General features: G+C 56.1%; 1 protein-coding gene across 2 annotated transcripts in view; it reads right to left on the minus strand.

Moving 5' to 3' along the window:
* Nucleotides 1–2,245: 2,245 nt before the first annotated feature.
* TLN1 (talin 1) overlaps nucleotides 2,246–15,986 on the minus strand; it is a 35,184-nt gene continuing 21,443 nt past the window's right edge. For both annotated transcript variants that reach the window (XM_059837088.1, XM_059837087.1), the window contains 25 exons: nucleotides 15,734–15,856; nucleotides 15,410–15,553; nucleotides 14,922–15,083; nucleotides 14,693–14,833; nucleotides 14,282–14,463; nucleotides 13,801–13,933; nucleotides 13,579–13,680; nucleotides 13,317–13,487; nucleotides 13,003–13,152; nucleotides 12,771–12,872; nucleotides 12,548–12,667; nucleotides 12,108–12,254; nucleotides 11,213–11,379; nucleotides 10,788–10,971; nucleotides 10,409–10,534; nucleotides 10,000–10,116; nucleotides 9,735–9,920; nucleotides 9,529–9,636; nucleotides 6,496–6,601; nucleotides 6,230–6,354; nucleotides 5,811–5,936; nucleotides 5,617–5,679; nucleotides 5,203–5,385; nucleotides 4,409–4,534; nucleotides 2,246–3,467 (listed from right to left, as the gene is read on the minus strand). In XM_059837088.1, the coding sequence (XP_059693071.1) occupies nucleotides 3,336–3,467; nucleotides 4,409–4,534; nucleotides 5,203–5,385; nucleotides 5,617–5,679; nucleotides 5,811–5,936; nucleotides 6,230–6,354; nucleotides 6,496–6,601; nucleotides 9,529–9,636; nucleotides 9,735–9,920; nucleotides 10,000–10,116; nucleotides 10,409–10,534; nucleotides 10,788–10,971; nucleotides 11,213–11,379; nucleotides 12,108–12,254; nucleotides 12,548–12,667; nucleotides 12,771–12,872; nucleotides 13,003–13,152; nucleotides 13,317–13,487; nucleotides 13,579–13,680; nucleotides 13,801–13,933; nucleotides 14,282–14,463; nucleotides 14,693–14,833; nucleotides 14,922–15,083; nucleotides 15,410–15,553; nucleotides 15,734–15,856 (3,426 nt within the window). In that variant the 3' untranslated portion in view covers nucleotides 2,246–3,335. The remainder of the gene's footprint in view (nucleotides 3,468–4,408; nucleotides 4,535–5,202; nucleotides 5,386–5,616; nucleotides 5,680–5,810; nucleotides 5,937–6,229; nucleotides 6,355–6,495; nucleotides 6,602–9,528; nucleotides 9,637–9,734; nucleotides 9,921–9,999; nucleotides 10,117–10,408; nucleotides 10,535–10,787; nucleotides 10,972–11,212; nucleotides 11,380–12,107; nucleotides 12,255–12,547; nucleotides 12,668–12,770; nucleotides 12,873–13,002; nucleotides 13,153–13,316; nucleotides 13,488–13,578; nucleotides 13,681–13,800; nucleotides 13,934–14,281; nucleotides 14,464–14,692; nucleotides 14,834–14,921; nucleotides 15,084–15,409; nucleotides 15,554–15,733; nucleotides 15,857–15,986) is intronic.

Raw genomic sequence — 15,986 nt, forward strand, 5'->3', positions numbered from 1 at the left:
GCGGGGGCGGGAGGGGGGGGCTGGAAGGAGCTGGTGGAGGGGCCATGGGAGCCGTGTGGCACGTGTGGAAGGCTGGTATGGGATGGGGACAGGAGGGGTGCACAGGCTCCCCCAGTCCATTGCCCCTGGGCTGCAGCCAGCCCTTGCTTGACGCAACTTCTCGGCACCAGTCCTCCAAGAAGAGAGGAACAAAAAGTTTTTGACAGCTGGAGAAAGTGCCTTTTAGAAGCCCTCAGGCCCGGATGATGGAGGGCATAGGAGGGGTGGGAGCAGTCAAGGACCAACAGGCTGCTGGCTCCATGGCGAAAGCAGAAGAGCCTCTGCTGGACTCTGGAGAGAAGCTATTAGTACTGATAAATTAGGCACATATTTGGACAAGGAGAGTCTGTGACTGCCAGCGTGTGGCTTCTGAGGGGAGGGGGAAGATTCGTCTCCCATCATTCCTGGGAGAGAATAATTGTTTTTCTGCGAGATGTTTCAGCCTGGAGCAACTTCATGGGCTTGAGCAACCTCATGTGCTCAGTGCATGGGGCAAATATAATGATGGGCATGGTGCAAGCAGCAAGGAGCTTGCCCTGGAGCCAGGCCAGCCCTCAGACGTGCCCCCAAAGGATGCTGCTCTCCCTCTCTGCTCTCTTTGCTCCAGGCATCATAGCCATGTCTGATGGACATTGCTGGAATCATCCGGGAGCCAAGGTCCATGACTCAGCCCTTAAGCCTGACCTCTGTGGTAACCTGTGGGAGAAAGGAGTGCAGAGAGGTGTGGGTGCACATCCCTCCCTTTGTTGCCTCATGCCCAGGCTTGTCCTGGGCTAAGGTCTCCAAGGATGGCAATCCCCTCCATATTTCACACTAGGGTCAGACCTTACTCCCAAGGAAAAGCTTGTCCTGACAACTAGTGGGATCTTTCCAGGTGCAATCCCCAGTTGCCCCATCCCTGGGCTCCCCGAGAATTTGGGGCATGGCTTGCGCACTAACCTCCAACCTAGCTGAATTTGGATCCCTGCGGTGGCCTGGCACCTTATGACTGGGTCATCCCAGCTCCAAACCTCTGTATGTGCTTTCCTGAACCTGCCTGCCAAAATAACCCTTTGATCAATGTGTGAGATTGAGGGGTGGTAATTACTCACACCCCCGTGTCCCTCCCCTGGTATTTTTGCCACCACCTCTTGCTTGTACCCAAGCTGGAGGACACAGCAGTGGATATGCTTACAGCCTTATGCAGGGGGTGCTGGAGCTCCCTTGTCCCCAGGATGGCAGGATGAGGGCAGAGCTGCTGCCACGCTGTGCCCACTCACTGTCCTTGCTGGACACTCCGAAGGGCCCCATGTCCAAGCCGGTACCTGGGTGAGAGCCTGGGTCAGGCCAACGCAGATTGTCAGGGGACAGCTGGGAGGACTGGGATGCCTGTGAGAGCCACAAATCCACCCTGGAGCCTGGCCAGGGGTGAGTGTCTTAGGAGAAACAGCCCCTGCACACTCCCAGGGACGTGACCACAGGGGGACGAGGGTTGCTGTCCGGGATACTGCAGGATGCTGCCCTTGCCACTGATGTTTGTAGCTCACGCTACCAGAACAGCCCCAGAGGCAAAGGACATGTGCCAACCAGCTCGTGCCCCTGTTGCACCCCACATCACCTCTGCCTGCCCTGCCACTGCTTAGGCCCCCCAAATCCCTGCTGAGTGACAGGGTGGGAACAGGTGGGGACACGCTGGGGCAGCTGCTGCCTGCACAGGTTGGCTCTGGGGGGCTATTTCAGGGCGTGAGATCAACGCTGGCAGCCGGGAAGGCTCCGGCCACATTCCCAGACCCACAACACAACAGACTGTTGCTTCCCCACTGATGGCCCACCAGTGACTATGGGGTGGGAGTCACCCCACCTGCACCCCTATTGCACCCTACCCAGGTGTATATTTGGCTGGTAGCAGGAATGGGGCCAGGAGCTGAGCTCCAGACACAAATACCCCCCCCTGCCTTCCCTGAAGCCCAAATCCCCAAGAAACAAAATCCCCAAGATCCCCTCCTGCAGTGGTGGCCCCCCGGCAGCACCTGTGAGGCCAGCACATGGCTGGCAGCGGGGGTCCGGCCTGCCGGGTGCCTGGGGCTGGACGTGCCTCAAATATTTTCCATGCTGTATAAGCACCCGTGGTACACTCCCCCCTCCCTTTGCTGGGAGGGAAGGCGCCCAGGCCCCCCTGTCCTCCCCTTCTCCTGGAGAGGCCCATTGATACCCAGTTGGCAAGAAAGCAGGAAAACCAGATTTTATTGATGAATGCGTCTTTCTGAGGAGACACTGGCATCCCCCACCCCACCCCGGAGGCTTGGGGGGGAGCTGGTTTCCTTCAATCTTTAATATGGGATGCTTAAAGTATCAAAATGGTGAGAGAAGCCTCAGCGAGTGCAAAGGGGAAGGGATGGGGGTCCCAGAGCCAAGGAGGGGTGGGATGCTGGGCTACAGGACCCCAGCGAGAGCTGGGTGTTAGTGTGCAGGGCATGAGCAGGCAGGGAAATAAATGAACTTTGGAAGCTGCAGGCTCAATACTAGAGAAATGGAAAAGTTACAAAAATACTGCAGATCTTGGAAAACAATGCAGGCACTTGGGAAGAAGGAGGAAGGCAGAGCTGGCTGGGGCCGTAGTTGGGGGGAAGCCCTGCAGGAAGGCAAAAAACAGCTCTGGGGGTGAATTCATCACATCATCCCCCATCCTGAGTGGAGGCACTGTGGCTTCCAGCCCTGCTGCCTGCTGCCCCAGAGGGGCCTGGGCTGAAGAAGATACTCATGGGGCAGATTCAGGGCCTTACAGGGTAGCTGCAGAGGAAGATTCAGCCAGCAATAAGGCATTGGAGGTGAAAGGCAGCTCCACGCGAGAACTCAGCGAGGGGTGGCTGCTCCCTGTACGCCATCGCACAGGAGAGGGCAAGCCACCCGCCTGTCCCCATCCCGTGTGGAGGAGAGAAAAAAAGGGGCACGAGAGGAAAGGAAGAAGGCACAAGTAAATATCCCCTTGCAGTGGAGAGCTCTGTGGGCCCGCACCCCGGGGCTGGCGGGTGAGCCCTGAGCCAGTGCAGCCCCGGCTCCCACCCCAACCGAGTCCCTCCGAGCGCTCTGATTGTGCCTTGGGTGTGCATGGGAAGGTGGGCTGGGCAGCAAAGCGGAGTTGCTGGTGCGGCACCGGCTTGGAGGGGCAGCTGAGATAGTCCCGTTGCTCTGGGTGCGGGCAGAGCTCTGGTCTAGCCCAGACAGCCCTTCGCTTGTGGCGGGTCGTCTTAAATAGGAGCAGGCAGGTGGGCAGGCGGGCAGGCAGCAGTCTGTGCGGTGAGCGGGGGGCGCGCGGCTCAGTTCTGCTCCTCGTCCCGCAGCTCCGAGGGCAGGAACTTGTACTGCTGCTGCCGGATCATTGCCAGCTTCTTCCGCGCCTCCTCCAGCTCCCGCTCCTTGCGCAGCATCTCCTCCTGGGCGGCGATAATCTGCCAGGAGAGAGCCCCGAGGTCACAAGCGCCTCCCACAGAGAAGGCCAGAGCCTCTGCCACAGCAGTGCCAACCCCAGAGCTGCGTTCTCTGGCTGCTGCTTCCCTCCCATCACAGCCACTGCCTCACTGGGCATGAGGACTGTTTGTCCCTGCAGTGGGAGCATGGTACTCTGGACATAAAGCAGAACAGCACAGCTTCTGAGCTCTGCCCAGTGTGCTGTGTAAAGGGTCTCAGCTGCAGGGAGCCAGCACTGGGACTGTGACACCCCACACTAGGTAGATGTCACCCTCTACGCACTGCTCTACTTTTTCCTTGTGTCACAAAGGATACTGTGGGCTCTGCACCAAGAATAAGCCAGGGCTTTACACTTCTGGGAGCATGCACCCACTGCTTCTTGTGGTGAGATAAGGTGAGGCCTCATTTTTTAACTGGTGCTAAGTGGTGTGGCAGCAGCTCTCTGGGCCACAGAGCAAAACACAACTTTCCCAGGCATTGTTCTGGGAAAAGTCTGTGAGAAGATCACAGAAAAAAACGAGAAACAATTCTTAACTTGCAGCACCTCATATTGTGAACACGTGGAATGTGTTATGGAGCATTGTTTACCAAAGGGTGGTTTCTTAATTAGCCAATGGTGATGGTGTTTGGACTAAAGGACCAATCAAGTACACCTGTAGCGAACTAAGACATAAAAGTATGGATTTCTTAATAAAGATATATTAATCAGCCTTCTGTAATATATGAAGTCTGTGCCAACTATTACCTGGCCAGGGGCCCTTTGCAATGATACAGTGGGATAGGTGAACTCACAGCATTTTTGTGAGGCTCTCTCAAGACATGACCTGTGCTGGTGGGTGGTAGGACATGCTTCTGAGACTGGCACAAACAGGTTGTGGTGGCACCTAGAACTGCTCCTGCCCTGAGCAGCCTCACTCCTCACCTGTGCAATTCCTCCGACCATCTTCTCCTTCACCACCACCGTTTCATCATGGTCCTGGAAGGCAGCTGCCTTCTGTGCTGCCTTCACCAGATTGTCTGATGCCCTCTTCACGGCATTTCCAGCGGCCTGCAGCGGGGAGGAGGAGAGCATCAGTGTGAGTCACAGCCCCAGAGTATGACTGCTCTCCAGGGGTGAGAAGGAACTCCTGCCCCCAGGCTGGGCAGCAGGCAGGACCGGCAGCTAGGAGTGCTGGGAGCTGCAGGCAGGGATTCCTTTACATGGCTTGCTGCCTTGTCACTCGCTCATGACCATTTCAGGAGCTTCTGATCCCAGCCAGGCTCTGGCTCCTCTCTGAGCAGCAGGGCAGGGACTGGGAGGTAGCCCTCCTGCCTCTCCCCAGCCCTTGGCTCCAGTGCTGAGACCCCATGTTAACCCCCCAACACACGGGCATTAACCTCTTGTGTGCCATGGCCTCTGAGGATTAATGGTGCTACAGAATATGCTTCTCCATACATTAACCTCTTGAATGCCAGTGAGGAAGTGCACCCATTTCAGATATTCCTGTGCCAGGTCATTGTTCCTGAATGCTGCCAGGCTGAACAGCCCAGCATCATTCACATGCCTGGCACACAGATAGCAATGGAATCCAAGCAACCTGGAGCCTGTGCTCCAATGAACTTCCCACTGATGGCATACAGGCAGGCAGCATGAGCCCTGGAAAGCATCCATGTGCCCTCATGCCACTCCCAGCCACCCTTCCAACAACAGGGCTGAAGAGGCAGCCTAGTACTCACCTGGAGCCGCTTCATGGCCTCTGAGTCGTGGTCAGCCTTCACCTTGCAGGCCACGAGGAGCTGGGCTGTGGAAGCAGCCACCTGCTTGGCGGAGGAGATGAGCTTCTCCTCACTGGCATGGCCCTGCACCGCGGCGTTGGCGGCTTCACACAGGTTGTTGGTGGCAGCAGCCACCATGCGTGCCTGTGGCAAGAGAGGCTGTCAGGGGAGGTACAGGAGCCCTGATCAGCTCCAGGGAGGCTGTGGGGCATGGGGTGGAAAGAACCAGCTTCCACAGCATGTGGGAGAGGGAGGAAGAAGCATGGCTACTTCTTCCACTGAGGACAAGCAAAAGGGCTGAGCATCCTCATGTTTGCAGCAGGAGTCAAGAGGAAAGTTTCCTCCTCAACCCCTCAGCATGACCTTGATACTCACGGCTGAAATGAGACCCTGGGACCACTGTCCATCATCCACTGCATTGGCTGGGATGGCACCCACCTATGAAGAAGGAGGGGAGCAGTAAGGGTCACCACCTTGCACACCCTCTCATCACAGGCATGAGGGCTACAACCAGCCCCATAAGAAGGGAAAACCCTTCTCTACATTTTCTTCTTCTCTTATGGCCTTACTTTTCCTTGGGCCACTAATTCCCGTTGGGCTGCTGAGGCTGCCTTCACCAGGGCACTTGTGGCTGCAGCAATGGATTTGGCAGCTTCCAGGATCTGCTCCTCAAAGTTCAGGCTCTCGTCTGCTTGCTGTGGGCAAAAGCAGAGTTTGAGTCCCAAGCAGGAGTGCTGGGACAGATGGAGCAGAACAGCAGGATGGCTGCAGGGGGCTGAGGGCAAACATATAAAGCTGGATTAAGGGCTACGGGGTGCAGCGGGACATGGGCTACCCAAGGCAAGTTCAGGTGGGGATGTGGGAGGTAGCAGGAGTACAGGAAGAGGGACCAGCTGTCAGATGGGCCTTCAAACCTAAAGCACAGACAGGGGAGCCCCATCCCACCCCAAGCTGAGCACTAAGGTCAGACAAGGCTCAGCACTGCTACCTTGGGCTTGGCTCTTGGTTTCAGCTGCTCCAGCTTCTTGGCTGCAGCCTCAATGGCAGCTGCTGCCCCCAGCAGCTCATTCTCAGCGATGACAGTGGGGTCTTCTGGGTCAACCCACTCTGTCCCTAGGAACACCGGGAAGCCAGGCAGGTTACACCTGCATGCAGTCTAATTTCTAAGTTTCCCTGCTTCCTCCAGCAGCTGCTGAGTCCTCCACCCTAATCCCAGTCCTTGGTTATGCCCCTCTGAGCAGGATCTTTCCTTACCTTTCATGGCCTCGGCTGCCTGGATGAGCTCAGTGACAGAGCTGGCCACACGCTTGGAGAAGCCTGCCAGCTGCTGCTTCAGCTCGTGGGTCGGCTTCTGCAGGATCTGGGGGGAAGGAGCAGATGTAAGCACCTGAAAAAGGGGAACTTCATAGGTCTGTTTGGGGTGCGCTCCCCAGGAAGTAGGGTGGGATCCCCGAGCCCCCTCCCACATGTGTACATGTCAGGCACCGTCCGAGATGCTTTCTCGAGTGAGTCTGGCTATTCTCTTTGTGCCCCAGGATAGATGAGCTTCCTCAGGGCCCTCCTGCATCCAAAGCTTCTGGGACATCTTACAGACACAAGACCCTCGGAACAAGCCTTTCTGCACTCAGCAGCTACCCACACCAAGATTTCTCCCCTGCAAATCATTTCAAGTTCCGTATCTCCTTTGCTGTCCCCATTTTGGAGGTTTGTTTGCAAACACAAGCTGGGCAAAGGAGCATACCCTGGAGTGACATCTCAGCCAAGGAGGGCTGGCCCCATCAGTATGAGGTGGCAGGCAGTGCCCTAAGGGTCCTCCCCTCGGTTAGAGGGACACATGCACACACCACAGCACACGTGTGCACGCACACAGGGTCTGTATGCACAAGCAGAGCTCACTGCTGGCCCAACTTGCACCAGACAGGCAGCAGCTGCCCATCAGCTAGAGCAGGGGTGAGTACACAAACACAAAAACACATGGACACCAGGGTCCCTGTGGACACACGCAAGTCCCACCCCAGCACTGGGCTGGGCACACAGACACGCCATGAGCAGGGCTCATGCTGAGGTTAGAGACCAGCAGGCACCCCAGTGTTGCCTTACTCACCGGCTGACAGAGAGGAGGGAGAAGAGAGAAAAGAAAGCAGTGAACGCCCCAGCCAGAAGGAGGGGAGATAGGGAAGGGTAGGGGAAGGCGGGTGCTTTTTGGTGAGGGGTGAAGGGCAGCCAAGAGGAGAAGTGGGAACAAAGGATCAGAGATCCTGGGTGGGGAGCTGTGTTGCCATCATTAGCTCTTACTTCAGCCTTGCAGGCAAGGCAAGACAGGGCACCTGGATGAGGCTCCCACAGCCAGAGGAGCCACCTACACTCAGAGTAGCCACGGATCCACTCTCCTCCTTACACCCTTTGCACCTTAGTTCTCCCCACCCTGAATTGCTTCACTGCAGTTTTGAGCCACGGAATCTCTCTGCTTTTGGAGGAAGAGACCTATTGTTACCAAATACCAAGTCCCCATGGAGGTTCAAATTCCTACCCCTCCCCAGTGAAATATGCAGGCTTTCCCACTCCTCTGCCGGGAGCCATGTTTTCCAGCCTGAGACAAATAACCCTTATTCTTGAACCCTAACCATACTTGTTCATGCTCTGCAGAAGACACTGGTTCCCCTGGGGACAAAGTGTACAGCAATGACCTTGCTGCTGCTGGGGAATGAGGCAGCACCCCATCTGCCATCTGCCATCTCCCCTCCCATTCCCCCAGATCTTTCCTGCTTGTGGTTTTCCAGGAACCTGCTGTCCTTTGATAAACATGACCCATGAGCTCCACTCCTGCCTTTGCAGACCAGAGTACTGTGGAGACTAAGGTGAGTCATGGCTTTTCCCTGGCCTTTTGTTGGGCCACCCCAGCAGAGAGACCAGAGCAGCGTTAGGCTCAGAGTACTCAAGCTGATGGCTGGTTTGCCCTCATGAGCACATCTAGTTTCAATGCCTTATTATTAAGCCTGCTGTCTGCCCTGACAATGTGTTTAAAACTGCTAAATGGTCTCTGTCTGGAGCTGAAGGCACCCCGAGGCTAAAGCTGACAAAGAGGCATCTCCAGTGAACATTTTTAAGGATGTCCCAATGTATGATAGTCAAAACACTGCACGGCAGCAGGATGGTAACACCCAAAATACAGGGGAATGGCGTGTTCCTGCAAGTAGGCTGACCTCGGGCACTGCCACACTAAGTCATTAGCCTAATCATCTGTTAACAACAGGTCAGCCAGAGAATTTCTACTCAGCACTCCAGCCTTGGCTGCCATGATTCATGTGTGCCTGAAGCATCTTCCAGGCAGACATTTGATCTAGATGCAGAGGATGGAAAACTCACTGCTCCCCTTGGAACTGTACCCCAGTGGTTACCTCCCTTGAATAAAACCACCCTTTGACTTCTCCTCTACGCAGCTTCGATTTCTAGCCATCGATTCCTGCCCACCTCCCCTGGCTGCTGCCAGTGCTGGTTACCCTCTGCCTAAGGGGGCTTTCTCTGCAGGAACCACAGTTTGGGCTCCACCACTTTGTAGCTGGTGATTGCAGATAGCAGACTCTCACTAACCAGCTTAGTGCAACCTTGACACAGAGCTGAATCCCTGTCAGGCTTTGTCCTCTTTGAGAGATCTCATAGCACTATGGGTTGAGTACGTACATCCCCACAGTGCCCCTGACTCCACTTCTGTGGTCTTGCCAAGAATGCAAACCGTTGGAAGGACTTCACTGGATCTTTCCTACCATGCTAGAGGCTTAACTTACTTCTTGTAACTAATGTTGCAGCTGAAGTCCTTGGGAGGACTCAGGTAGAGGGAGACTGGATCAAAAGGGTGCAGTGGGCACTTCCAGTCATTATCTTTGCTATGGCTGGCACTGTCCATCTCCCACACGTAGTGCTGCGGGCATGACACTTTGTTTTCCCACTGCCTGAGGTCTGTTATTCCTATCACTTTTACTGGAAGCTGTATTTTTACAAGATTACACTACCACGTTATTGATTTTCAGCGTCCATCTGTTTGCAGCCAGTTAATCTCCATCTGTTGTTAGCAAAATACCTTTCTTAGAGCCTGTTGAGCTCTCTGACATCTGCTTCCATGGCAGGGGCACGGACACACGCTGTGCCAGCACAGGCAGCGACGTGGGCTGTGCAAAGGGCTCAGTGGGAAGAGCTGAAGAGCCCAGAGGACCTTGGGGATCTGGGGAACACCCAGGCAATCCATGGTCAGCCTCTGCCCACCCTGGGAACCTGAGTGGGGACACTCACCACCAGCACATGCTCCAGCAGCTCCAGGTAGCCATCAGCACACTCCTTGCCAAAGCGCAGTGCCCGTTGCCGCACGTCCCCGCTCACCTCCGGGTGGTAGGCTGCTTCCTGCAACCCGGACACAGGGAAACCCCTATTCACATCCAGCACTATCCCCCTCCACCCACAAATCCGTGCTAGAGATCCACACCCACGGCCCGCCCCACCTTGCAGGAGCGCAGCATGTCTGCGATGGCCCGGCGGCTCAGATTGGCCGTGGCGATGACATCCTCCTGCCGGCATGAGTTGCCAGCGGCCACCGCTTTGGCTGTGGCCATTGTGATGCCTTTCGTCATGCGGATGAAGTCCTCCGGGGTGGAGACCTTGGCAGGAGGCACTGGGGAGGAGAAGACCTGCGAGGCGAGAGGCAGTAGTGAGGCGCAGGGCGGCAGGCGAGCAGCATGGCAGCCATAGCCCTGTGGCTGTACTCACCGCCAGCTCCTGGCGAATGTGCTCGATGGTGGCCTCCAGTGCCCGTGTCCCCTTCGTGGCCTCGTCCTCGACAGCCTTCACTGTCTTCAGCAAGGAAGTGACATTTGTCACCATCACCTGTGGAAGGAGAAAGAGAGCTAGGTGAATCCCCACACAAGCTCTGGCCTGTTGCCAGCACCTGTCCTTCCCCTATGGATTGGTCCAAAACTGCCCCATCCCCATACTCCACTCAAACTGGCCCAATTGCTCCTCTGCAAGCTATGTTCCACCTTTTATGTGTTCCTTCCTATCCTTTTGTACTGACTGCACCCCAGTTGTGTTCCTGTGCCCAGACAGGCAGAAAAAAACCTTTCTCTTTCTCCAGCCCCCACTGCCTCCTCCCCTTCTTCCCATCACAACCAGAAGAGACCTTGGCAGAGTTCTTCAGCTGGTAGACAGCAGGGTCATCTCCAGCTTTGCCAGCAGCTGCTTTGGTGGCACCAATCAGGTCTCCAAGTGCCTTGGCCACATCCTTCACAGCATTGATCAGGACCACCTGGGGAGAGCAAGATCAGGGGAACAGCTGAGCCAAAGTCACACTTGGGCTGGAGGTGGTGTGGCACAGCAGTGAGTGACCTGGGCACCACATGGCATGCAGGAAGTCCAGCTCAGCTAGCACCAGCCAAAGCCCAGCCCCCTCTCTCCCCAACTCTTGGGATCCAGCCTAAGCACCAAATGACATCTGCATCCCTCAACCCCTCCTAGCAAGCTACCAGCAGCCTCCACTCAGCCCACACACCCAATCACACCTGGGTTTCTGGGTCTTCAGATCCCAGGCTGGCAGCACCCAGCTTCACCACCTCTGCCAGGCGGGTGATGGTGGACACAGAGGACTGGGCAGCCTGAGCTAGCTTCTCCTGGCTGGCTGTGGCGTTCTGCACCAACACCTTGGTGTCCTCCACCAGTGCCTTGGCTGTCTTTAAGATGCCCTCCCTGGAGAGAAAAAGTGCATCAGGAAGGACACAGCTCTCTACTGCACACATGGTCCTTGGGGTACAGAGAGACTGTGGATCCTGGCTTTCCCATGTACAAGCTGCAGTTTCGGGAAACTGAGCCAGCACGACCTGAGCTTGAAGCTCTCCTTGGGGCTGGTCCACAGCTCAGAAAGATCATGGGACACAGCTTGATACCCCTGTCTCTGGCTGAGCAGAGGCTGGACAGGGTGCCTGGGTACCTGTGGTCAGCAAAGGTCTCAGAGTTCTCCCGGTTGAGGGTTCCTGCTGTAGCAAACATGATGGTGGTGTCAAGGTCAGCAATGATGCCGGAGACAGCGCTGGCTGCTGTGATGCAGGCTTGCGTCCCACGGTTCCCAGCCTGAAGAGCTGCCAGCACATGAGAAACCTGTGGGGTATGAGTAAAGTGACTGGGGGAGCACAGCAGGTTCAGGAAACCCTCACTGTACACAGCTCCAACACCCCCAAGGGTGGAGCTGCTTCATACCAAGGAGAGGAACTGGGAATTTTTTGGTCTGCACACCCCTTCCTAGCTTCTAGTTACTTATTTTTACCTTGCAACTATCATGTTTGGTGGCCTAAGAGACGTTGGACTCAGCTAGTTTTCAAATTAGTAAGATTTGCAGATGCCAGGCACAACTGACAAGTGTCTACTGTTGTGTTTTTGCTTACAAGCACTGCTGCTTTACCCATATCAACTAGACTTTTTAAGCCACATTTTTTTCATCTGTTCTTCAGAAGCATGCTCTTTAGATTGACTTGATGAACAGGATGCCAGCAAAAGGTGAAGGGGAAACTGACCACGGAGTGTGAGCTGCAAGCATTTCTGCAGATGCTTTGCCAAACTCTGCAAGAACTGATTTGGAGAGCCCTGGACTGTCACCAGTGTGTAGGTCAATTCTTCCAGGCAGGCTGCAGCACCTGGTCATCACGCTGACCTACCAGCCACTGTTATAGTGTCTGCAGAGAGGGATCCATCCTCCACCCCATCAGCTGGGCAGGGGGAGTGTGGCCAAGAGAGCCAACAGATTCCAACAGGACCAGGAAACCACCCCTGGAGTGGTGGCTCCAAAGGCACATGGCTGAATCCCTCCCACCTCACTATCGACCACCTACCTTCTCAGAAACTTTGCGTGCACTCTCTATCAGCTCCTTCTTGGTGTAGGCATCACTGGGGCTGCACTGCAGGGCTCCAGCCTTGGTGACCAGGGCAGCACAGCCATGACCCAGCTCCTGCACGCGGCGCTTGATGTGGGAGCCGATCTGCAGAGGAATGTGTGCATGACAGAGTCAGCAGGGAACTAAGCCCTGCATCTGTGATGCCCGCTGGGAAACACCCGCCACCCAGCTCCTCTTTCCCGATCCTCCCACTCAGGGGAAGGAAAAAGGAAACACAGCTTTGCTCCTTGTTTCTATGTCATGTTTCAGGGGAGGTGTGAAAGCTGCCTGTCCCCAGCTCCAATGAGAGGTTCAAGTTTCCCTGTCCTCTGTTCTCATGCCCCAACAGCCCCTGCTCTGCTCCACGTCACACTCCAGCACTTCCCCCAGGCTCGCACCTCCTCATTCTCGGCAGTGAGGGCAGCAGGCTTGGCCTCTTGTGCCAGCTGCCCATAGTCATGGGTGAGTTGGTTGGCCAGTATGCCCAGCTCATCTGGGTTGGTGGTGGATTTGGTGACCTGTTGATGGAAGAAGAGCAGGAGTTGGACAGGGCAAGGAGGGCAGTAGCCTGACTCAGTGGCAGGCAGTGCATTCTACAGTGATAGGATTGGTTGCACCCACCATTTCCTGCACAGTCACTGCAATAGCCTTGGCTGTCTTCACCATCGTGGTCTGGTAATCCACAAAAGTACCTTCTGGCTCACCCATGGGCCCCTCGTCCAGCTGCAAGAGACCACCAGGAGATTCTGGCTCCAGCTCTGACCCACAAGGTCTTTAGCTTCAAGAGTTTGACCCTGACTCTTCCTCTCTCCCACATCCAGCCCTGTCCAGGTCCTTTCCTTGCTCCCCTCACCTGGTTGATGGCTTGGGTGATGGAGTCCACCATGCCCCCCACAACACCTGCAGCACTGGCTGCCTCATTCAGGGTGGTAGTCAGGTCCTCCACCGCTTCCTTCATCATTTGCACAGCCTCCTCCAGAGCCTCCTGGGTGTGGGCAGCTTGCTGAAAGGAGAAGCCAGAGTCAGGGAAGACAGGCGGTGGCTCCACTCCCAACAGGGATGCTGCACACTGACCCTGGGTTTTCCATGTCTGGCACACGTGTGTGCACCATGCAGCACCCACGTGCAAAGGAGGGCACACCACTGACGCGTGCCCCTCCTGCTCACCTTGGGGTTCCCACCAGCCTCCTTGGCTGTGTAAAGCATCTGCAAGGCGGATTCAGCCAGTGTTTTGGTCTGGTCCAGGAGGTTCATCTGCTGCTGGTGGTTGGGTGTTTTGGAGGCAGCGCCAACAGCTGCCATAATGAGTGGCTCGAAATACTGAGCCATCTGGGACACCTAGGGAAGAGCAGTGTCAGCACCAGCAGCTTCCAGCCCCAGCTGCATTGTACCTCTCCTCCCCAGGCACCAAGTGTCACACCCCCATTACCTTGTGCCCCAGCTGCGAGGCCTCGGCCCGTGCCGCAGCAGCCACAGGCTCAATCAGGTTGCTGATCTCCTGGACAGCTGTGATCATCTGATTGTGCAATGCCTGTGCAAAGAGAGGGTGTTGCATGAGGCTGCAGCAGGGCTGGGGTCCCTTCCTGCTGCTGAGAGCCTGGGGAAGGATGCCCAGTCCCTTAGGCTTGACCACAGCATGTCCCTGACCCACCTCCTGGGAGATATCTTGTCGGGGGGCCAGCTGCTGGCTGATGGCAGCGAGGGATGCCTGGTCCACCTCCCGCAGGCATCTGTTCAGGACCTCAATGGCCTCATCACACTCCCGCTGTCCTGGAGCTTTGTCCCTGAGTGACAGATGAATCAGCCAAGCACTGGCAGCTGCTACATGACCCCTTCACCCCCAGCCTTGGCTGGTGCTGGTGAGAGGCAAGACCCCTCTTCTAGGCTTTGGGGTAATCCAGTGTCATAGGGCCTGGGCACATCAGTGTATGTTCCCATCAACCCTTGTGAGAACTGGAGGAGCAGCTTCCAGGAAGGACAAAAAGGACAGTGTTTTCCATCCTGTCCCTTGCCTGCCTGGACCAGCTATGTCCAAGGAGATGATGAGCCAAAACATCCCCAGGAATGCTTGCTCAGGGCAGGGGTATATGGCAGCAGGGACAGAGCCACAGCCACAGAAGCACTCTGCTCACCTCATGTTGGTGATCAGCTTCTTGATGGAATCTGAGACTGTGCGGGAGTGGCCAGCAAGCACTGACCACTGCGGTGGGTCCTTGGGGTTGACAGCCAGAGAGCGGGCAGTCTGGATGAGGCCAGCAGAGCTCTCCAGCATAGTCTTGGCTGAAATGACAATGGGCTCCATGGCTCTGCGCCCCTGCACAGGGAGAAAACAGTGAGGTAAGGGAGTGTGCATGGGACGTTGCTCTCTCTCCCATGACCTTTACCCTGGAGCAGCCCCATGAAGCCCAAGGCTTGCTGCCACCTCCCCATCACACCACCTCAGTTCAGGCTCCCCAGGCTCAGGGAAGGAATAGCTTCTCTCCACCTCAGAGCAGAGCCTGTCACAGCCAGGCTCCATCCTCCCTGTCCCAGCAGTATCCCACCTCAGGGCTGATCTGAGCAGGAACGGTGGCGAACTCTGGGTTGGAAGCGAAGGCTGTCAGGTTATCCACAGCTTCTATGAGAGGGGCAGTGGCAGCACGGCACCGCTCCCGGTTCTCTTCGTTGAACTCACCATCCAAGGCCTGGTGTGGAGAGACCAAAACAGTTACCCAACCCCCGCTGCACCCCAAAACCCAGCACCAGCTCACTGCCTCAGAAAGGACTTCACACCTTGATGGTCTTCACCAGGTTGGCAGTGCTGTTGGCCACCTCCTTGGCTGACTGGACGAACTGGCGCTTGGCCACAGGATTGGCGGTGCGGGAGGACGCCAGACGGCACGTGTTGCACAGGGCTGAGGTGTGTTTCGCTACGATGGTGGCTGCTGACAGCACCTGCAGGGGAAAGCAGAGTAAGGCAGGATTCACCTGCTATTCCTACAGCTCTCCCTTCTCACCCACCCTGTGTAGGGCACCAGTGACCACAGGCAGCTCTTTTGGGACCCAAGAAGGATCACCAAGATCCTGCATGCCCACAGAGCCCCTATCTGAACTGTCACCACTGCACCAAAGCTGCCAGCTGGTTCCCAGTGCAGCTGATGGGGTCTGATGAGACACTAGATATCATCTTGGCCAACTCTTAGATTGCAGCACTTCCAACTAGCTCCATATTCCTTTTGATGCAATCAAATGCCTCTAATAGAACCCCAACCCACACTCACCTGGGACTGAGTACAGGCAGGGTCCACCAGGTTCTGGCAGGCCATCTGGATGGCTTGGTTAGCTCTAGCAAACTGAGTGGGATCCACCAAGCCCTGCTGTCCGGCCTGGCTGTTGGGGTCTGAGACCCCCACAAGGTAGGCAGCCTAGAAGCATGAGAGATGTGGTGAGAGAGAGCCTGTATACTGCAGGGAGGCTCACAGAGAGCATGGGCTGCTGAGGAGTCTGGCAGCATTTCCCACTGATTTGGAAAGGCAGGGGTGGGGGTCCATGCAACAACTATGCCCCTGGGGTAAGGCTTAGGGCTGGGACTGAGTGTTTCTCACCTGGGCAGCTGCCTCTGTCAGCCCACAGAGAGCTTTGGAGGCGGCACTGATGGAGTCGCCAAACTCAGGCAGTTTGCTATTCTTGGCATTCTGGGATATGCCAGCCATGGACTCTCCCAGCACCTGCGGAACACACCACACATTGACTATGGACCACCTCCGACTCCCACAGTGCTCCCAGGATCAGAGCTCACTGTGTTTCACTGGTAGGGGAGGAATCACCTTTCCCTTTGTTCCCATATCCTTCCCAAGC

The sequence above is a fragment of the Haemorhous mexicanus genome, chromosome Z, assembly GCF_027477595.1.
Source record: "Haemorhous mexicanus isolate bHaeMex1 chromosome Z, bHaeMex1.pri, whole genome shotgun sequence".
NCBI lineage: Eukaryota > Metazoa > Chordata > Aves > Passeriformes > Fringillidae > Haemorhous > Haemorhous mexicanus.